General features: G+C 42.5%; 3 protein-coding genes across 6 annotated transcripts in view; 1 reads left to right on the top strand and 2 right to left on the bottom strand.

Annotated features, from left to right (window-relative positions):
- Window positions 1-5,970, top strand: part of rargb (retinoic acid receptor, gamma b) — a 47,799-nt gene extending 41,829 nt beyond the window's left edge. For all 4 annotated transcript variants that reach the window (XM_085273813.1, XM_085273812.1, XM_085273814.1 and 1 more), the window contains 7 exons: window positions 417-565; window positions 1,758-1,899; window positions 2,000-2,163; window positions 2,315-2,491; window positions 2,673-2,877; window positions 3,067-3,225; window positions 3,609-5,970. In XM_085273813.1, coding sequence (XP_085129939.1) covers window positions 417-565; window positions 1,758-1,899; window positions 2,000-2,163; window positions 2,315-2,491; window positions 2,673-2,877; window positions 3,067-3,225; window positions 3,609-3,928 — 1,316 coding nt within the window. In that variant the 3' untranslated portion in view covers window positions 3,929-5,970. The remainder of the gene's footprint in view (window positions 1-416; window positions 566-1,757; window positions 1,900-1,999; window positions 2,164-2,314; window positions 2,492-2,672; window positions 2,878-3,066; window positions 3,226-3,608) is intronic.
- Window positions 5,971-7,173: 1,203 nt separating this feature from the next.
- On the bottom strand, window positions 7,174-17,028 carry calcoco1b (calcium binding and coiled-coil domain 1b). Its single transcript, XM_085273809.1, has 14 exons — window positions 15,866-17,028; window positions 15,193-15,341; window positions 14,997-15,099; window positions 10,698-10,900; window positions 10,386-10,598; window positions 10,148-10,296; window positions 9,995-10,064; window positions 9,597-9,851; window positions 9,374-9,499; window positions 9,020-9,115; window positions 8,666-8,753; window positions 8,406-8,575; window positions 7,628-7,710; window positions 7,174-7,459 (listed from the first exon to the last, which is right to left on the bottom strand). Exons 2-14 carry the CDS (start codon window positions 15,322-15,324, stop codon window positions 7,432-7,434), a joined length of 1,716 nt encoding a protein of 571 aa, XP_085129935.1. The 5' UTR covers window positions 15,325-15,341; window positions 15,866-17,028; the 3' UTR covers window positions 7,174-7,431.
- A 136-nt stretch (window positions 17,029-17,164) lies between these two features.
- LOC146574274 (single-strand selective monofunctional uracil DNA glycosylase-like) lies at window positions 17,165-20,199 on the bottom strand. The gene is made up of 2 exons (XM_085273810.1): window positions 19,745-20,199; window positions 17,165-18,536 (listed from the first exon to the last, which is right to left on the bottom strand). The coding sequence occupies exons 1-2, from the start codon at window positions 20,066-20,068 to the stop codon at window positions 17,991-17,993; spliced, it is 870 nt and encodes a 289-aa protein (XP_085129936.1). The 5' UTR covers window positions 20,069-20,199; the 3' UTR covers window positions 17,165-17,990.
- Window positions 20,200-21,127: the final 928 nt, after the last annotated feature.

The following is a 21,127-nucleotide window of genomic DNA, read 5'->3' as shown; positions in this document are numbered from 1 at the left end:
ACACACACAAACACACAAAAAATTCAGATGCCAGTCAAAAATTCAACAGCAGTATCTCACCTCCCCCCACACTCACCAGTAAATGGAAAAGCCAATCAAATCTCAGCTGCCAATCAGATTTTTATCAGCAGGGCCATCTGGCCATCAGCTAATTGTGTCTCTTTTAAGTCCCTGTCAGTCAGCAGTGCCACCCCTCCTCCCTTTTCTCTTAAAAATGTCTGCCTTTGAGCTTGCCTTCTGGCTCCGAGGGGTGGCCTGCGTGGGGTTGGGGGGGTTGTTTGCTGACCACTCTTTCTGTTAATCACTTTGTATTAGCTTTCATCAAAGTTTCAAAGACTTTAAGAATAAATATAAACAAGATGCTCTGAATTCATAAGAGTACTCAACTGTTTCTCCATTCTGTGCTTTTTCCGCAGCCGTGGAGACCCAGAGCACCAGTTCGGAGGAGATGGTGCCAAGCTCTCCTTCGCCGCCTCCTCCTCCTCGTGTTTATAAGCCGTGCTTTGTGTGCCAGGACAAGTCATCTGGTTATCACTATGGAGTGAGCTCCTGTGAGGGCTGCAAGGTAAATGAAGTTGGAGATACACGAGGAGTTTACAGCTAATGTGAACAGCTGAGGTCCCCTGAAAAGAGAGGCAGACAGATGTGCGCAGAGATGTGCTTGCTGTCGCTGAGCTGCCCTCTAGTGTATCCATACGTAACTGCACATGATTAAAGCTACAAATGAACAGTGTGCTGCTGTTTGTGACAGGCAAATGGCTTCTTTTGGCTATAAGTAAATAAAACCTAAAAATGTCTTCAGAACTTGTTTGTTTCAAGTGAAACAAGATATCTGCTCCAGTGGTCTGATAACAATTGCTGCTCCACAGTGCTGTGCTGTTTGAGCCATTACTCTTGTGGTAGCTGTGGCTCAGGAGGTAGAGCAAGTCATCCACTAACTGGACAGTTGGTAGTTTGATCCCTGGCTGCTCCAGACTGCTTGCCTAAGTGTTTTTGGCAAGATACTGAATCCCAAGTTGTTCCCAATGTGTTAACCAGAGTGTGAAAGAACTTAGTCAGAACAAAAAAGTGCTTGTGGGAATGAAACATGTTGTTTAAAGAGCTTTGAGCGCTCAAATAGAGTAGAAAACCAGTCCAGGTCCCATAGCACTATGTCACATGCAACTACATTTGGACAATTTATTTCTTTACCCTTGGCTACCTCTCACGGTTTCACACCCTGTAATCACTGCTTATTTTTTAACCAGCTATCGCAGGTTAAACACTTACCGTCACACTAACACATCCAGAATCACCTCAACTCAGTTCACCGACCTAGAGCCTTGTTGATGTGAGATGACTGATGCACCGCTCCACTGCCCACCTCCCTGTTGTATCAGCTAACTCATGTAGCCACCTACAGTATGAAGTTGGCTGGTTAATGCTTTAGGCTCTCCTGCTTTTTAATCCAAAGTACTTTTAACGCGGCTGGCTGCTGTGACACGGTTTTCATTTGTCGTGGGATTTTGTAACTTCCGATGGGCTTTAGCAAAAAAGCAATCATGAAAAATACATGTGCCAGTTTTTCTTTCAGCGTCTACTTGGGATCGATATCTGCTATAGTTCTGTGACATCAGAAGATTAAATTATTTAGACAGTCTTTCCACTGATCCACTAAATAGTACCAAATCCTGACTAACAACAGTAGCTTTTTAAAGTTTTTTATGTATTTATCGTGTGGCATCCATGTCCAAGACATTTTCCTGTGTCTGTTTTAGGGTTTTTTCAGGCGCAGCATTCAAAAGAACATGGTGTATACGTGCCACAGAGACAAGAACTGTCAGATCAACAAAGTTACCCGCAACCGCTGCCAGTACTGTCGGCTGCAGAAGTGCTTTGAGGTCGGCATGTCCAAAGAAGGTAAGCGTCTCAGATATTACGGGCTGCCGGTGTGTCGCTATCGAGGAAAAAGCAAAAGAGTTGTGTCTTTTCCTCATCTCGTGCACGTGTGTCCCGGTAGCGGTGCGTAACGACAGGAACAAAAAGAAGAAGGACGTGAAGGAGGAAGTGGTGCTGCCCGAGAACTACGAACTAAGTGGAGAACTGGAGGAGCTGGTCAACAAAGTCAGCAAAGCTCACCAAGAGACCTTCCCGTCTCTGTGCCAACTAGGAAAATACACCACAGTGAGTCTTTTTTTTAGCACATAATTGCACCCACTTCTCGACACTCGCGCTCCACTTAAGCTCACCGCTTTGCAGGAAGGACAAACACTATGTGGAGTTTGCACAGTCACACAGAAAGAAAGAAAAAAGTGTCCCTCTTTCTCTCTCCCAGAATTCAAGTGCTGACCACAGAGTGCAGCTGGACTTGGGCCTATGGGATAAGTTCAGTGAGCTCTCCACTAAGTGCATTATAAAGATTGTGGAGTTTGCCAAGCGGCTACCAGGCTTCACTACGCTCACCATCGCTGACCAGATCACCCTCCTCAAATCTGCATGTCTGGACATCCTGGTACTAGCGCCACGTTCCTATTACTCCTCCCCTTTAATCGACTACACCTCCACATCCCTAAGCTATTCTCTATTTGTCACGCTGCTTTGTGATTCTGAACAGCTCCCGTGAAAAAATTTCAACGTGAACTTCCGTCTAGAAATTTCATGTTTATGCCTCATCATATTCTTCCCCTGCTTAGATGCTGAGGATATGCACTCGCTACACACCAGAGCAGGACACGATGACCTTCTCAGATGGCCTGACTCTAAACAGGACCCAGATGCATAACGCCGGCTTTGGCCCGCTCACAGACCTGGTGTTTGCTTTTGCCGGTCAGCTGCTGCCTTTGGAGATGGACGACACCGAGACGGGGCTGCTCAGCGCCATCTGTCTCATCTGCGGAGGTAAACTTGGGTCATTGTTCGGCGTCTGTTTGCATCGTGTCCGCTTGCAGTCGTGGAATTATTGATGGAAAGAAAGAGACATCAGTGTACGGTCACAGTTTAGCAGTCAGTCGGTAGCATAAAGGCTGTAACAGTGTCTCGCTTCTTGTCATTGTTTTGCTGTGTCCGCTCTCTTCACTTCACTACTAGACCGTATGGACTTGGAAGAGCCGGAGAAGGTGGACAAGCTGCAGGAACCGCTGCTAGAGGCCCTGAAGATCTACACCCGACGCAGACGCCCGAACAAGCCTCACATGTTTCCCCGAATGCTGATGAAAGTCACAGACCTCAGGGGAATCAGCACCAAAGGTTAGCTTGTTTTTTTCATAGCACAACCACAGTTTGGAATAGATCTCAGTGTCAAAGCTCAACACGCATAAGTACTGAAATATCTTTTCAGATTTGTATTTTTTGCTCCGATTAGCTCAGGCTCAAAGCAGTTAGCGGTTAGGAAAAGACTGATGATGCTGGTCTCAAACTACGCTCCTATTGCTTGTTAGGCAACCGCTTAAATAAAATAAATGTTGCCTCAAAGCAATTTCGTAACATTTAACAGACATTACTGTAAATTCATGCTTGGAAGAAAGGTCTGCCAGACAGCATATTTTAAATTACATGACTCCTGTCTGTTAGCATGTGACGTTCTTTGTTTCTTCATACCTACGAGTAAATAAATGTCCATGTGTGTGCAGGTGCAGAAAGAGCCATCACGCTAAAGACAGAGATCCCCGGCCCCATGCCTCCCCTGATCAGGGAGATGCTGGAGAACCCGGACTCCTTCGAGGACAGCAGCGACTCGGGCGACAGCGGCGCAGCTGCTCCCCCTGCCATTCAAGCCATCAAGCAAGAGGACAAGGCCACGTACGAGTCAGCCTTCGAGGAAGAAGAGGAGGAGGAAGAGGACGACTATTGGGACGAGGAGAAAGAGCGAGGGGCAGAAAGCGACGGAGAGGCGTGGGGGGAGGCGGCAGCGGGCGCGCAAAAGAAAGGCGTGACAGGGAAGACGCAGTGAGACAGAGGAAGAGAGACACAAGACGACACCGCTGCCTCGCACGGATTCGCCGAGCGCCGCCGCCGAGCAACGTCAGCTCGTAGAAACCTCACAGATTAAAGCTGTTAAAACGGCGTTTCGCACAGCACATATCCGTGTATACTGTACATACTGACTGAAAGGAAAATGTGTTCAATTCATAGTAGCAAGTGAGGAATTTGGAGACGCAAAAGCACTACATTTCAGTGGATTGATGAGGGCACAGTTAAAAAAGAAAATCAGTGCCAGAATGTTTAAAAGATATATATATATTAAAAAAAAAAGGTTTTGTCCGCACAAAGACAGGAAAAACAGTTGTTGAGAGACAAAAAAAGCACTCCTCCGCTATCTATTAAGGGCTATGCTTTGTATAAAATTGATGGTAAGAGTACATTGCAGCGACAGAACTCTTATGTGGCGTCCAGATGCCACAGATGTCTTCTCAGAATTACTTTTATTACTATTCAGAGATATGCTACTTATTTTTTCATTGTATGGTTTTTATAAGCATGTACACATTACTGTTTTGTCTTTTGTTTGTTTGTGGGACCTCGTGTTGCTTTTTTTTCTTGTGTATATTTTCACACTCAGTGCTCGCATCTGACTGGACATTTGTGCTTTTTATCGTATGCGTTAGTTTTATCGGACACAGTGAAGCAATAGCAGAAGAAAAGAGGAAAACAAAAAGGAAAAAGAGCAATAGCTAAAGAGTCATGGGAGTCATGAGCAGGACTCAAACTCAAAGTGTGATCATTCAGGATTGGTGATTGGCTAATCTGAAAGAAATGCAAGAGGACTTCAGCTTTAATTCAAACCCGGGTGCTTGTGGGCCAAATAATAAAAATGTCAGAGAAATGCGGGAAAACATATCTCCAGTTGATCAGGGCCACGCTTCAGCTGTTTTTACAGTATTTCTTTTCTTTTCCATCAGACGTTCTTCTTTCACACAGGTTAGGAATCATTAAAACTTTCAGTACATGCACTCGTTCAAACAACCAGGTAAAGTTAAGCCATAAGATTTTCTTCCTGTTGTTTTAAGGCAAGCAAAGACTCCACCAAGCAAACACAACCATTAAAAGCCGTTTACATCACAGAAACCTCAGATGTGTGTGTGCGTGAGCGTGTCCCAGTAAACAGGGTGCTGTAATAGACACGTTACATCACTGCCATCATCCACATGAGTGAGTGTCCAATTATCAGCATCTGTAAATGTGTATAAAATGGATTTTGCAACTAAAAATGAAAAAAAAAAAAAACCATACAAATATTAGATCTTTTTTTCTTTAGGTTGGAGAAATCCCTCGCACGTACACTTGTTTTGGGACTGCTCGAGTTCTGGCCAACAACCGTCCGACACAAACAGGCACTGAGTGACTGAGTGGGGCTCTCGTGTGCGCTATGTTGATAAAGACAGAAGGCGTGTTAAATAAGAAAGGCCCACCAAGTTTGCTCCTAAATTTGGTAATTTTGCTGTTTTATTGTGAAAACCTTAGAACCAAACAACCGTGGGAAAGGACAGAACACACCTTGGACACGATCAGCCCGACTCAAACTGTTCAGTATTTAAAAGTATTTCATATAACCATGATAGTTTGGAACAGGTTTTTTCCTTCCTTTATTTGTTTTAAAACCTTGTTAGTTTTTTCTGGATTTGAGCTGGTGCAGTTTAAAAAGAGCTCTACACACGCGTACGGCATTTAAAAAAGATCAAATATGGATTTTACGTTACATTTGGACAAAACATTTACAATGCTTACCGCTTTTATTAAGGTCGTTGTCTCTATCGTGTTCAGGGATTCGGGTTCCTCATGAGTTTTAATTCAACTTGACTTGTATCAAAATAGCTTTGATGGCTCTGACATCCATGCACTCACACACACGGAAATCCAAAAACTGGGTTGATATGTTCTTGTTTTTACATTTTTATGAGAAGTCAATACTATATTTTGCTGTTTGGGGGCTCGTGATTTGTTATTTGTTGTTTCTTGTATTTTGATAAATGCTCTTTTTGTTCTCAGACCTTATAGCGTCTCCACTTGTCATCTTCTTTGAAATCCCTTTACACATCTTTGAACCAAGCAGCCACTCATCTTTTAACACTCACATACTTCAGTGTGACCCAGGCCAAGAATTCCCTGATAATAAGTGTCTGACATTAATAAATGGACGACTATTTTTCCGCATGCTATCGCACAATATCATGTCCTGTTTCGCTTGAGACATGAAAACATAACAGCCACAATGATTTAAGTATGTTCTAATCTGTTATTGTCAAGATTAATACAACATTTAAAAAAATGCTTGTCATAAACTAGTCTGTGCATTGAAAGCAGCGGTAGGAAATGTTGCATCTGCAGGACTGGTATATGTTTTTCCTGCACACACTGAAGTGGCAGTTCAGGCTCTTTAATGACCTGATGACTTCCCACAACTCCTCTTTTAATCTAGTTTGGCTTTCACTTTAATCTCACCTCAGAATACTACCTCAGAAACTACTAAGTTTTATTAAGGTATTAGGAAGTGCTTAAGTTGTCATTTCCATGGCATTATGATATATAATTATTATGATTATTATTAGCAGTGATGTGGTAGCAATGAAGGCTGTATATAGCTACACAACTATCATTGCTGTACATGGTGTAACAGTAACACATGGATAAACATCTGTATTTATCAAAGACATACTAAGGAGAAGTAATGATAAATGATGAATTAAGTGCTTACTAATACTTATACTTAATACTGTGACACTATTATAAAGTGCTACCTTGAAATCTATCTGAAGAGATGCCGGTCAAACATGACCTGGAACAGCATCGGTGTACAACCATTTCTGAACAATGGTATTACATTTTCAAAGAACATTTTTGCACATTTCTGGGTCACTTTAGGAAAAATCATCAAATGTCACGGTGAAATAATGACGTTTAGGCACAGCACTCACCTGGTATTCATTATTATGTTTTATTAAAGAGCACCATTGAATAACAAACTTTTACCTGAACTGCACCAAACGAGCCAGGAGCAAAGCATTTCACACTTGACTGTGACCCACACCCACACACTTGACACACTTTGTGCAGTCGCACTCACATGCAGAGCCCGGGGGTGGGGGGGTGGGGGGGGTGGGGGGAGGCTATGTGTGCAACTGATATCTCATAACAGCTGTGAAACAGACACCTAATAATGAAATAAAAGTTCAAAAATATGAATCTTCATCTAAAAGTTCGGAAAGCAAAAATTCAATTTGCACTTAAGATTCATCCTGAGTGTCACTAAGTTTGAATCAGAATTAAAACCACAAACGGCATAAAACAACGGCGAAAATTAGCCCACTTAAGACTTGCAAATTCCTAAAAGACACTCTTGAGGTAAAAGCACAATACCCTTTGTGACGGGGACTTTATATAGGTCTCAAGTGTTCTTATGACCCATATAAAATAATACCGCAGTGGTACACGGGAAACCTGCCATCCATCCCTGTGTTACCACATGGGGGAGTCAGCCAGCTCACTGCAGAGGCAAAGAGAGTTGAAAGTTTTAAGCAAAGGTAAAAATAATTCCACAGTTCTCCTTCTCGCTTAGCATGACCGTCCTATTATTTTATTCAGTCTTATTTTCAGCTGTGGCGGAGAAAATAGGGCGTGTGAAGTGTAACTGCTGGAAAGCCAGCCGTGTCACCTGAAGACGGGGTTGATGAGCTCTGGTAGGATCAGTTTCTTTCTTTCAGCAGCGGAGGGTTCACGCTGCTCCCTTTCCTCATCCTGGTTCAACAGACAGAGGCAGAAATGCAGGTGAACTGTGGGTATGTATCCACCCAGAACACTTGGACACTTGGGTTTCAAAACGGAAATATAGTGTGGTACTCATTTTACTTTCATCTTATTTTCTGTGGTGTAAAAGAGCTCTGAGAAATAGTCTTTAATGAGCAATTAGTACCCAGTAGAGCGCAGTAGATGAAATAAATCGAATCAGCATTCGAAGAGATCATCATTTGCCTTTTTAAAACCGCTAGTTTAGGATTTAGTGAGGGTCAAATAATCTGGTGCAGGAGAAAATAGTTCTTCATGACTCTGACTGTATGCAACAACTGAAAGGCCTCAAACGTTTGCGCTGTATCAAATATCATCTACATTATACTGCAAAATGCAGTTATTTGTTGGAAACCACTTCAAATATGAGGAAGTTGTCTATAAGGAATTGAAATAAGCTCACTACACAAGCCAAAAATGATTAAATGGATTAGTTAGGAGACATGTTGTGACGATGGGGGCTCTCAGATGATACATCTGGTGCTTTTGTCTAATGTGACTTTAGACACATTAGACTTTGTCTAAAGTCTAAGACTTTAGTAGTTGGTTTCCAACAGGCAGCACTCACCTGTGAAACAGAAATTGCAGACTAATTTGGCCAACTAGTCAAATATTTCCCTACCTAGGTGTATCAGTCCTGGGTTTACCTGTGTGTCAGAGGCTGGTGTGTCTTCTTCCTCGCTCTGGATCTGTATCTCAGGAGGGATCTCAGCTCTGTCGGGCTGCTTCAGGTCATTGGACGAGGAAACAGGTGCACAGACTGACCTGGAGGAAGCTGAGGAAGCACTCTCATCACTCGCAGGGGTAGAGCCAGGAGCTGTACGAACCAGCACTGAGTCTTTACCTTAGTTTTCATTACAGTTCAATGAAATAGCAGCGTGGCATGCAAAAAGATCTTTTTACTTACATATGCACGTGGGAGCTGTACTGCTTGCTTCATCTACTGACACAATCCCTAATCTCTGCTCTAACTGATGGATGCAGTTCACCAAATCCTGCAAGGTTCAAATTACAAAAACACAGATTTGATCGGGAAATGAAGGTGATGAGAATAAATACCTAAACTAATCAGCAGTCGCTCTCTAAAATGTGTAACTGAGCTTGGGGGAAAAACACATTTTGCTGTGTTCTGTTGCAGTTTAATTCATGCCTATCCTGTGAAGAGCAGAGCCAAAGCGCAGGGCTTAGCGTCCCTATACTGTTTCTTGTGGTAGATTAAAGAATCGTGAGCTGTGCTGTTGATCCGGTGTTGAATCCTTGCCTGGTTTTGAAGCTGTTCCTCCTCCCTTTCTTTCTGGACCTTTCTCAAACTGGCCCTCAGCTCCTGCAGCTCACGCTTCGCCTCACCCAGCAGCACCTACAGGGGGCAGCAACATTTATACTCAGACCGCCTGAACGCCCACCAATCTGAAGGGTCTTCTTGTCTTCCCTGCTGTTCATCACATGTTGTCGTGTTCATGGAAGCTTTTCTATTTGTGCCAGTATGTGAGTAATGAAAGAAGTCTGGCACAGCTCTCTGTACTGTAAGTTGAGCATCTCATGATGCAGAATTGCGGCACATAAGCAGTTATATTTAGAGCTGAACGGCGATTGCGATGTGCTTTGAGTTTCTTACTTTATTGTAGTCTTTCTCTCTCCCGAGCTGCACTTCTAGTTTCTCCCTCTCCATCCTCTCCTCCTGGAGCCACTCTTCCTTCTTCTGCACCTCGCAGGCAAGATCTTGCAGCTTCTTTTTGTCAGTCTGCACAAAAACATGAAAACAGTTTAGTTTTTTTGTTGTTTCTTCTGGGTTTTTTTGTTGTTGTTTTTTTACTTTGATGCATATTCTGCATCCTCACTTCTGCTGCATGTCTGTATGCCTCTCTCTCCAAAGCCCAGTTGGCCCTCTCCTCCCTCAGGAGGAGGTTCTCCTCAGACAGCTGCAGAGTGAGCTGGGCCACTTGGAGTCGGGCTTGGTGCAGGTCAGTGTGGGTGTGACCCTGTCGGGTGCTCAGGTCCCTCAGCTCCCTACGCAGGCCTTCTGCCACGTGGTCGCTGGCCTCGAGACGTTCCTGGAGCAGTCGTGCCTCGGCAAGAGCATCCTCATTTTCCATCTTCGGTTAGTCAAGGAGCATGAAGAGAAACAATGTGGGAGAATATGCCAGAAGAAAAGACAGGAAAATATCTGATTCTTGTCTGTTTTTAGTGAGATGACGGGTTATTGTGTTATAGAGTGACAAGCTTCACAGCAGTTAACCTGCAGAGACTTCCTCTTCTCCTCATCGTGCTTCATTTGACAGGACATTTTCTTCACTCTTTCTTTCAGCCTGTGGTAAAAACTAAATAAATTCACTTTTCAGGCCAAAGTGGCTGGAGAATGACTCAGCTGACATGTGTTGCGAGGGCTTGCCTTTCCAGTTCCCTGTTTTGCTCTTTCTCTCGCTCAGCCAGAATCTCGACATCCTCCTCCAGGTCTTTGATGCGCTGCTCTCTTTCAGCTTTTTCAGTCGCAAGTTTACTCAGCTCAGAGGCCAGACTTTCTTGACTGTATTTCGCATCCTTTCAGTTGCATGGAGAGAAAAGAGAATACATCTTTTCATCAATTTTCAATGATCAGCTATCAGTGCACACTGGTGATCAGTGTGCACCTCGTGTTTTACCTCAATTGTCTTCAGCATCTCGCGGCTGTGTCTCAGGTTGTCTCTGAGCTCCATGATCTCCTCCTTCATTGCTTCTCTTTCATATTCCCATTCACTTCTTGCTTCTCTGCTGTTTTCTTTCTCATTCTCCGTTTCCTTTTTCGCTACATCCAACGCTTGCTGCAGACCTCCTTGCGTTTTTAAGCACTCCTCCAGCCGACTCTGTGGACAACACAGAAAGAAATGATGAAGCATTTTCAGGCATATTTCTAATTCCTGTGTCAAAGATAATAAAAAGAAATAAACATTTTCTCTTCCAACCTGCAGCAGCTGAGCTCTGGGAATGACTAAGAGCAGCTCTTCTTCTCCATCCTCTGCATCTTCTTCTTCTTTCAGGGTCTCAAGCTCCTCCAGCGGCTTGGGTGCACAGAAAGTGAAGGGACGACTACGGGCACACACCTCTCCTATCTTGTCCACATACACAAATTGGTACTCTACAGTACCGGGGCGGGGCAGGTATGATGCTGTATCAAGAAGACATTTCTTATTATCCTCTAGTGCCTAAAATTAGCTGTCAGTTACTGTCAGTTACAGTTACGATAATGCAAAATAAGGCCCAAATACAAAAAAACTAAAACTAGTGCAGTACAATCTCATTATAAGCTCCTAATGCTTTGCATAAATTAGTTTTATTTGATCACAGTGAAAACATTAAAAACAACAGCTAATCTTCTATGAAAGTGCACAGCAGCATCTTTGTTTACCGCCCTGGTACCACTTTGCTGTGGTGATGCAGCAGTGCACTCTGAGGTGTGTCTGTTACACAGGCCTAGAGCTCGGTCAGCAGACTGCCTGGAAACCCCAAATCCTTCCAGCAACTGCTGAACAACTGAAATTAAAACTTTCATTCTCTACATAGCTGGCTACAGGGAAAGCAGGTTGTTTTCCCCCAGGGTGTCAGGGACCACTGACGGGCGTAGTTGACTGTAGTTTAAGATATCACTGCTGGGTGCGACACAGAGACAGACTGCATATGAGAGGTGGACATAACCACTTTGACGTCCACATTTTGGGTTTTATCTGTCTGTTTATTTATTTGTTTGTCTATAGGTAGACAACAAGCAAAGGGTGGGACTGATTTAGAAACTGATATTTCAGACATAACTTTTCAACTACACCCTAAATGATCTTTTTTCCCCGAATGGGGCCACAATTGTCAAAATATTCACCATCCTGTGTTACAATTAAGAATATAAACCTATCTGGATACTGCATACTGAGACGTCTACAAAATAGTTTTTCTTTGGTGAATCCAAAGTCTCCCCCTGCTGGCTATTAGAAAGAATGCAGGTTTAAAGAGGACCCGTTATGCTTTTCCTCGTTCTCTGTCATACAGATCTCTTACCTGATGACTGCTGCTTCTTAAACTCTCCTCGAATATCAGGCAGAGGAGGAGGACTAGCGGTTGTTTTTAAGAAGCAGTATAAATGTAAACCACTGCCATTATTAACCTCACCTAGTAGCTTTGAACTGAGCATGTTTGAGCTAGGTCGGTCTCACACAGTGCTCTGTGCTGTGGTTTACAGACCCCCAAAATACAATAAGAACTTCTTAAATGACTTTTCTGATCTGTTGGCTGAAATTATGCCAAAATATGATCATGTCCTTATTATTGGGGACTTCAATATTCATGTGTGCTGCCCTGACAAGCCAATGGCAAAGGACTTTTTAAATCTTATTGACTCTTTTGATCTTGTGCAACCTGTGTCTGTGCCTACACAAAAATATGGGCACACGTTGGATCTTGTTTTAACTCACAATTTACCTGTCTCTAACTTAGAGGTTTGTGATGTTGTATGGTCAGACCATAGGCCTGTCCTGTTTGAGGTTTTCCTTCCTTGTACTAAAGTTAATCTTCCTCCTGTTGCTGCTAGGAGCTGTCGTATTTTTAACCCTTCCTCTGCTGGACAGTTCTCTATTGTTTTTAATCAGAACGGCGGCCTTCCTGATTTCATATGCAATGATACAGAAGAACTGAGTACGTGGTTTTATTCTGTCTGCCAAACTGCTTTAGATTCAGTGGCCCCCTTTAAGCTTAAGCAAGTTAAAGCCAAATCTGAACCCTGGCTGAATGAAGACACCCGGGCTGCCAGAAGAAAGTGCAGGAGAGCTGAACGTAAATGGAAGAAGGATCAACTTCAGGTGTCATACCAAATGTTACAAGATTACTGGAATTCTTACCAGAAAACTGTAAAAGATGCTAAGAGGAAACATTTCGCTACTATTATTCAGGCAAATTGTCGTAAGCCTCATGTCTTATTTAAGACTATTGACATGGTCCTTCATGCTCCACAGTCTTCTGTCGAGTCTTCTCAGGAAATTTGTGAAAACTTCCTACACTTTTTTATTGATAAAGTGCTATCTGTCAAAGCACAGACTTCCCAGTCCGTTCCCGACCCTTCTACCCCTGCCCCTAGTTCTGCTGTCTTTGACAGGTTCGAGCCAGTTTCCATGCTCTGCCTGCAGGAGTTGGTTGCTCACATGAAGCCCTCAGGTTCCCCTTATGATGCTCTCCCTCCTCGATTTTTCAAAGAGGTTTTTCTCACTATAGCATCAGCTGTACAATCCATTGTAAATAGTAGTCTGTCCTCTGGTGTTGTACCTGTCAATCTCAAACATGCAGTGATTCAGCCTCTACTCAAAAAACCTGCTCTTGATCCTGATATTATTGCGAATTACAGACCTATTTCCAAACTGCCTTTTATCTCAAAGATTCTTGAAAAGGTAGTTTACAAGCAATTAATGTCCTTCCTAGAAGAACACGGTATTTTAGAAGTTTTCCAATCTGGTTTTAAAGCTTTACATAGTACTGAATCTGCCCTTTTAAGAGTTTTTAATGATGTGTTTTTGGCAAATGACTCAGGTGACTGTGTTATTATTGTGCTGTTAGATTTAACTGCTGCTTTTGATACAGTGGATCATAATATTTTAATTTCCCGTTTAGAGCAGTTGGTGGGTATGCGGAGTACCGCACTGCAGTGGCTCAGATCCTATTTGGCAGAGCGAACTTTCTCTGTGAAACTAGGGGAGTTTGTATCCTCTACTGCTTCTCTTCAATGTGGGGTTCCACAGGGTTCAGTTTTAGGCCCGCTTCTTTTCTCTCTATATCTCCTACCCCTTGGGTCTATTTTCAGGAAACATGGGATTTCTTTCCACTGCTACGCCGATGACTCCCAGATTTATTTCCCACTTAAAAAGATAAATGGCTTCTCAGTAGACCCGCTGCTCAGATGCCTTGATGAAATAAGGACTTGGATGGCTTTGAACTTTTTACATTTTAATGAACAGAAAACAGAAGTGATGGTTTTTGGTGGCGCTTCTGAGGCCACTATTATAGATCTTGGTTCACTGGCACAGTATGTTAAACCAGTCATCACTAATCTGGGAGTTAAAATAGAGGCAAATCTTAAACTTGAAAGCCAGGTCAGAGCTGTTGTAAGATCTAGCTTTTTTCATTTGAGGGAATTAGCCAAAATAAAGCCTATCTTATCGAAACAGCATTTTCAGACAGTAATCCATGCCTTTGTTACTTCTAGGCTGGATTATTGTAACGCACTTTATTTTGGGGTTAGTGATGCGTCCATTAGGCGCCTGCAGGTTGTGCAAAATGCTGCAGCACGTCTTTTAACTGGAACAAAAAAGTTTGAGCACATTACCCCTATTTTAATTTCACTCCACTGGCTACCTGTACATTTTAGGATTGTTTTTAAAATTCTCTTATTTGCTTTTAAATCTCTTAATGGCCTGGCCCCCCCCTACCTCTCGGAGCTACTACAACCATATACACCTGCCCGTTCCCTTAGGTCCGCCAATCAGCAACTCCTTAAGGTACCGAAAACTAAGTATAAACTTAAAGGTGATCGTGCTTTTGCTGTAGCTGCTCCAAAGTTGTGGAATGATCTGCCCTTGCATGTTAGGCAGGCCTCTTCTCTCTCTGAATTTAAAAGTCTTCTTAAAACATATTTATTCGCTGAAGCCTTTGGCATTGATTAGAGGGGTTGACTCAATTTGTTTTAACATGTTTCAATTTATTGTATCTATTTATTTTATTGTATCTCATTTTAATTTTCTTTACGTATGCTATTAACATGTACAGCACTTTGTGAAACTCTGGTTTTATGTTAAAGTGCTTTAGAAATAAAGTTGGTATGGTATGGTATAAACAGTGGTGGATATTAAAGTTTCAGATTTTTATGTCTGTGGTTGTATAGTAATCACTCTGAGATGAAATGATGTCAAAGTGAAGGGATATCTATCGTATTCATTTTTTGAGGCACAGTTTTGGAGTTTAGTCGTTGTGCTCATGAGGGGCAGCCAATGAAAAGGAGCTAAAAAGGCTTATTTCAGACAGATGCTGAACTGAGGTGCTGCATCAGAGCCAGGTCTAACATCAATAAAGTTTATTATGAAATATGAATCTATGCTTACAGGAACAAACAAACACACAGTATTTATCAAATGTGCAACCAGGGAGGACAGGGCAATTTCAGCCAGACAAACAAATAACAACAACAACAAAACAGACAATTAACCATCAGGAGCGTTTATTACAGTTCTTACCCTGGAAAACTGCACAGAAGTCAACACTGGTTCCCTCTGTGTAGCCTTCAGGAACAGTAGCCCATGTGTATGTGTAATACTGTTTGACTGAAGTCCATCCCATCTATAATAGGATAAACACACTCTATGTCATAAAGCACACAATGTGACTACCACGATGCAACACATGGGACGGTGCTGTAGTTGATGACCATACCTCAAAAATTCCTATCCAGTCACTATTGCTCCACTGATGGTCTGAGGTCAGACTGTAGTGGCACTCCACCCTGGTTTGGGGGAAGTACACTTGCCCCACATTTCGAAACACCACCCTGGGCTGTTTGTCCATGACGGTAGGAAGCTTTGCTGTTAAAGAAGAAAACATGCGAACAGCTGATGAAAGACGATAGCAGCATCGGTCCAGGAATGCAGCATGGTCATAACAGGAGTGACCTACGGCTCATCAGCTTGTTTACCTACTGAGGAGTAACATTATGCCATATAGCCTACAAAATAAACAGAGACGGAGAGATCTGGTTGTATCTCTTTGTCGTCACATATAAGAATGACCACTCTATTTAAAGACTAATGGAAAGTCTTTCAAATTTGTTTTTATTTATAAAAAGTCAAAGTTAGCTAATAGCTTTATACTAAAACATTTTTTAATATATTTAATTCCAAAAAAACATAAATATCATATAATAATGGTACACATAATAACATAACAAATAAAGCTTTTACAGAAATGTAAAAAACAAACAAATTATAATCAATCTTCCCTCATGTCTGCAGGCGAGACATTCAGCTAACAACTCAACTCGTTCCCATTGTTAACAAGTCAACAGGTCAATCTTGGCCTAAATGCTGAAACTCAGTGGTGTTAATCTTACCTGAGTCTTCTGAAATGAACTCGATGGCTCTGCTACCTCATGCGGGACAGGAGCTGTGCATCAGTCTGTCGATACTGATGAGAAGGTGCAAGACTTTCACAACATCTCTTGAACCATGTGCAACCAGAGTAAAATTAGTGACACTCGCTGAGTCGCGGGAGATGCAGTTCATGAGTACACAGCTTCTCAACTGACACGGTGGAGCTGCGGACTTCAACTCCCATTACAATCACAGGACACGAGATCCTCTGCCTGGTGTTACTGCTGATTGCAGTTCTCAGTAGTGGCACGGGTGGGGGTGAGGAAATCATCAGAGCTTCACATTTATGTTAATAACAACTTCAGCGCACCCACCAGCCAGAAACCAGCAAGAAGCATAAAACCAGGAGTATCACAGCAAAGAGATTCTTTTTTTGTTTTGTTTTTAATATGGAAACTGAGGATATTCTGCACTTATTTGAATCTGATCTGATAATCCCGAACCAGTGATAAACACATCGTATCCAAGTTTGTTTTTTTTAAGCAAAGACTGCAAATCTAATATCGTGTACCTTTCCCCCCCCTGTGATTGTGTAAGAATCATGTCCCCACTCTGAACACTTGATGGCAGTGTAGCTTCGGCACAAAGCCAAGAGAGTTGCATTTGTTAACACAAAGTACTAACTGAGTAGGTTTCATGTGAGCACTTAATTCACACACTTTCTCATGGTGGAAAAGTCTTTATGTAAAGAAAAACTATATAACGCAGGGAGGCTCTTGTGGGATGTTTTCCTATTGCCGTCAAATAATTTGATTTTAATTTTTAATATTATCCCTGCTGAGTCAGCATACCTGTAGGTATGATTTATTCTTCTAAAAAAAAAAGAAAGCTGCAGTTCATAAATTTGCATTTAGGTTGAAAAAGAAAAAAGGCCATCTCGTCTCTTTCATGTATGTAATTCAGGTTCAGCTCTGCCAGAGGTTTCTTCCTGTTAAAGGGGAGTTTTCCTTCTCACTGTCACCAAAGTGCTTGCTCATGGGGGGCGGGGTCATCTGATTTTTTTCAGAGCTATATTTTACATGTCAGTGTGGTCATACTGATAATAGTGCTTTCAACAATTACTCTTTTTATGATTTATACCTGGGTTTTCCCAGTTTTCCTCTATATTTCTCTGTGGCCATAAAAGCAGAGAACTTTCATTAACTCAGTATTTCAGTTAATGACAGATTACTCTCACAACTGGCATATGTTTCAACAACCTGCTCCCTGCTAAACATATGCCTTAACTGGCAGTATAACTTCATGTTTGCAGCATCAGATTTGATCAGCCAGTATTTATTTCAACAGTAAAATAAAATAAAATAAAAAATAGTAAAATAAAAACAAAACAAACTGGAAAGTCAGTGTGCACACCCATAAAATACCAAGCTAAACGAAAATTTAAAATAGAGCCATAAAACATGTCATAAAGAGCATCACAGATCGATTCTGCTCATGTAATTATCACTGTATGAATATATTTTTTGTGCAACATGACAATAAGCTGTCTGTGCAGCCAGCTAAAATTATTTAGACTTTCACTAAATTCTGGTCTTTTCTATTCCGATCTAATTTTGTGACCCTCGTTGATATTAACACAGCAACACTGTCCTTTTATAGGAAAGTCATCGGTCACATCTTAATTAGCTGATTAATATAAGGCCACGTGAACTTTAATTGTAGGGTTCAGTTGTAGATGTAGCACTTGTCATACGCACAAAGAAAAATACAATATGGAATATACACATACACCCTGAGCACCGTACAGTCATTAGTGTAGAAATATTTCTGGCTCCGTATTTTAAAGTCATGCTGCAGCCTCTGATCACAGCAGGAGTCTCGTCTTGAAGTAATGCAGACAGACCTTTAGAGAAGAAAAAGCAGTTGCAGAGCAGATGTGTTTACAGCATTTGTGGTAACAGATGTGGAAAAGCAGTAGTGTTACAGGTTCTCCTTGGAGCTACCAGCATGTGTTTGGACACACAGATGGAGCCATGAAGAGGTGAGTGAGTGTGCCCTTCTCAACAGTGCACCAAACCATCTGTGAACTGAAAGATACACAGGAATGCCACACATCTTCATCTGGTGTTGGAGTGAATAGATTAATCATGACTTATTGGCGCAAGTTTTAATTAGAAGGGATAGAACACCAAGTTCCTGCAGTTTGGCTTTAGCTACATCCTCCCAGCCCTTATTAGCCAGCGGGTTCCTGGGCGATGGATGCATGATGCCCTCAACACGCACACTGACACCTGCAGCAGACAGGGCCCGCCGTGCCCGTTGCTCTGCCACCTTTCCTACACCAATCACCATGGAAACGTTCAGTGCCTCCACCACCTGGCACAGTGCAATGTCACACAGGCGCAGCAGGGCCTCCCGTTCAGCTGCGGGCAGCTCGGGGGGTGTTAAATTCTTCCCGCTGTCGCTCATGAAGATTAACGGGCACAGGTTGTGCACAAAGCAGTGCTGGAAGAAGACCTCCGGGTCACCGCACAATTTTCTGAAGAAGCCCCAAAAACGAGCGCCGCTCACTTCGCTCTGAGTGCAGGAGAGCCCCGTGATTCGTCTCTTTGGGTGCTCATTTTGTGGGCGGCCGACCTCCCCCGTGATCTTCAGCCAGTCGACAACTGACTTCACCTCACCAAACGGGACCTGCGCAAAGAGAAACAGATTATTTAAAGCAGCTCTGAGGTCAGAGGGAGCCTGGGAGTCTTCATGATGCAACAGAGGGGTTTTATCATCTCTCCATTTTGTGGCTCCTCATTTTCTCTGTCCCTTGCAGTGACCCTGCATGCTTTCTCTACATGACGTCTCAATTCCTTAAATACATGTGGAGGAAACAGGATGGAGAGAGATAGGAGCTATAATAGAGGATGAAGAGCTGTATCCTTTACAGATGCCACAGCAGTTTAATATCCTCATCATACAGGAAGACGACTACTAATTGTCAGTTGGTTCAGTTATTTAAGATGATCAGCTCTTCTCATCAAACTTTCTGCCCCCTCACTGTTGTGTGTGCAATAACAAAATGTCAAAGTGCTACACTGGGAATTTTAATTAAAAGTAGCGCTAAATAAGGGTTGTGGTAATTACTGTTATAAACATGTAAGACCCTCAAATCCAGCATGAGGCCGTAATAAAACAGTGGACTGACAATGCAGCTGTGCTAAACAACACATTTAATTAACATGCTGTAAAATGACAGCGTGTTAATTAAATGAAGGTATGTGCAAGAGTATCTCTGAATAGGCTGAAGCTTGAAGCTGCAGAAGACCACACTGGGCACCAGTCCTGTCAAGTCTTCAGTTTGCATTGTTGCTTTAATGACTGCAGTGTACCCATCCTCCGGTGTGATGCTCTCATGTCAATATGGACCAAAATCTCGATTGTTTCCAGCATCTTGTTGAATCTGTGACACGAAGAATTAAGGCAGCTCTGAAGCCAAATGGGGGTCCGACCTAGTACTAGCAATGCGTACCTAATAAAGTGGCTAGCTAGTGTATATTTTGGTGTTAAAACTGTTAATATTGCTACATATTAGTCTTGTTTCATCACTTTGCAAAACAGTTATTCCATACAAAGCAATGTTCAAGTTCCTGTCCTGTGACACTGTTTAATTAAATCTTAAATCATTCATCCTGGTGTGTGCTGCATTTAATAGGCAGTATACACCATGTTGCAGGTCTCTGCTGCGACACCCCGCTGAAAACATGATAGGAGCGCCCCTGGCAGGCTGTCTCCTTAGTTTGTTTGCGTTAGCTTCCGCATTCACAGCCCTTTAAAACCTTTTACCACTGCTGTGCTCCTGTTACGGTCACGGCGATTTGGAAACTGTACTATGCCTCAAAATGTGTGCTCACCCCTGTCTGAGCCATTCCGAAAGGTCCGGGATTCATCCCCAAAAACAGGATCTTTTGTCCGGCCTGACAGTACTTCTCCACATAGCAGCGGTGGGTGTCCCAGGCGTACTCCAGCGGGTTGTAGATGTACCGGACAGGGTCGCTGAAGCGGAGGCCACGGAGGTGAGCGTTCAGCTCCAGTTCAGCCCGCAGAAACCTGGCAGAGGGGGTCTCATGAGCAGCATTAAAGCCCCGCTCCTTTGATTCACAGACGGGCACATTCTCTTCTCCGTCTCCACAAGCGACTTCACCGGCTTCACTCGCAGAAGAGTTTTCATTGAACATTTTTTAAAATTATTATATATGCTCCCATTAAAAAAAAAAAGCAGCAATAACTTTGCGTTTTCAAACCGGTAAAGTACTGAACCCAGGTTTTTGTTGTTGTTCGGGGTCTTTAAGCGAGACTATTTTCTTCCTCTGCGTCTTTCAGTCACTTGATTCGAGTCGGCTGCTGCCACCTACAGTAACAATGGTGTTATTACAGCCACCAAAAAAAAGACAAGCAGAGTTATGACGGAGAGATTATTATGAGATGAAACTCAAAGAATAAAATCTATAGAAGACTACCACAGCAGCAAACATGGTGGCAGAAGTATAAAAATACTTTACAAAGTACTTTGTGGCAACATCCAACTTTTTAAACCGCCCCCTTAAAAAAAAAAAAAAGGTTCAATATATAAAGCTAATTATTGAGAAGGAAGTTAGTTTGAATGCTAGTTCAAAATAAATGCCCAGAAGTGTTTAAAAGATGGCAGAACACACCGTGGACTGATTAACACAAATACATTTAACTGAACAAGTGTATATTAAATTTATATACACACACGCCAACTTCATTAGGCACAACTGTTTCACTGTGCGTTAATGCAAATATATAATCTGCAAAATCAAATGTCAGCAACTCAGTACATTTAGGCATATAGATATGGTCGAGATGACCTGTTGAAGTTCAAAGTGAGCATTAGAATGAGGAAGAAGCGTGACTTTGAGAGTGGCATGGTTTTTGGTGCCAGACAGGCTGGTCTGCGGATTCCAGAAACTGCTATTATACTGGGATTTTACCACACCACCATCAGAAGCATTTACAGAAGACCATCTCTAAATGCACAACACGCCCTGCAGATGGGATACAACTCCTGTTAGCTAACAACAGGAAACAGGGAACAGTTCACACGGGCTCACTAAAACCGGACAACAGAAGACTGAAAACATTGCCTGGACTGATGATTCTCAGTTGCCACTGCAACATTCAGGTGGTAGGAACAGAGGTCAATAACATGCTCTACCTTTTGAACACCAGTTACAATGTGAGCATGAACAAATCACAATAACCTCTTTTTTGTG

This window comes from Mchenga conophoros, linkage group LG5 (assembly GCF_057382185.1).
Source record: "Mchenga conophoros isolate Kocher_MC1m ecotype Shallow Benthic linkage group LG5, M_conophoros_male_GT1.1, whole genome shotgun sequence".
Taxonomy (NCBI): Eukaryota; Metazoa; Chordata; class Actinopteri; order Cichliformes; family Cichlidae; genus Mchenga; species Mchenga conophoros.
This window is presented reverse-complemented; position numbering and strand designations above follow the sequence as displayed.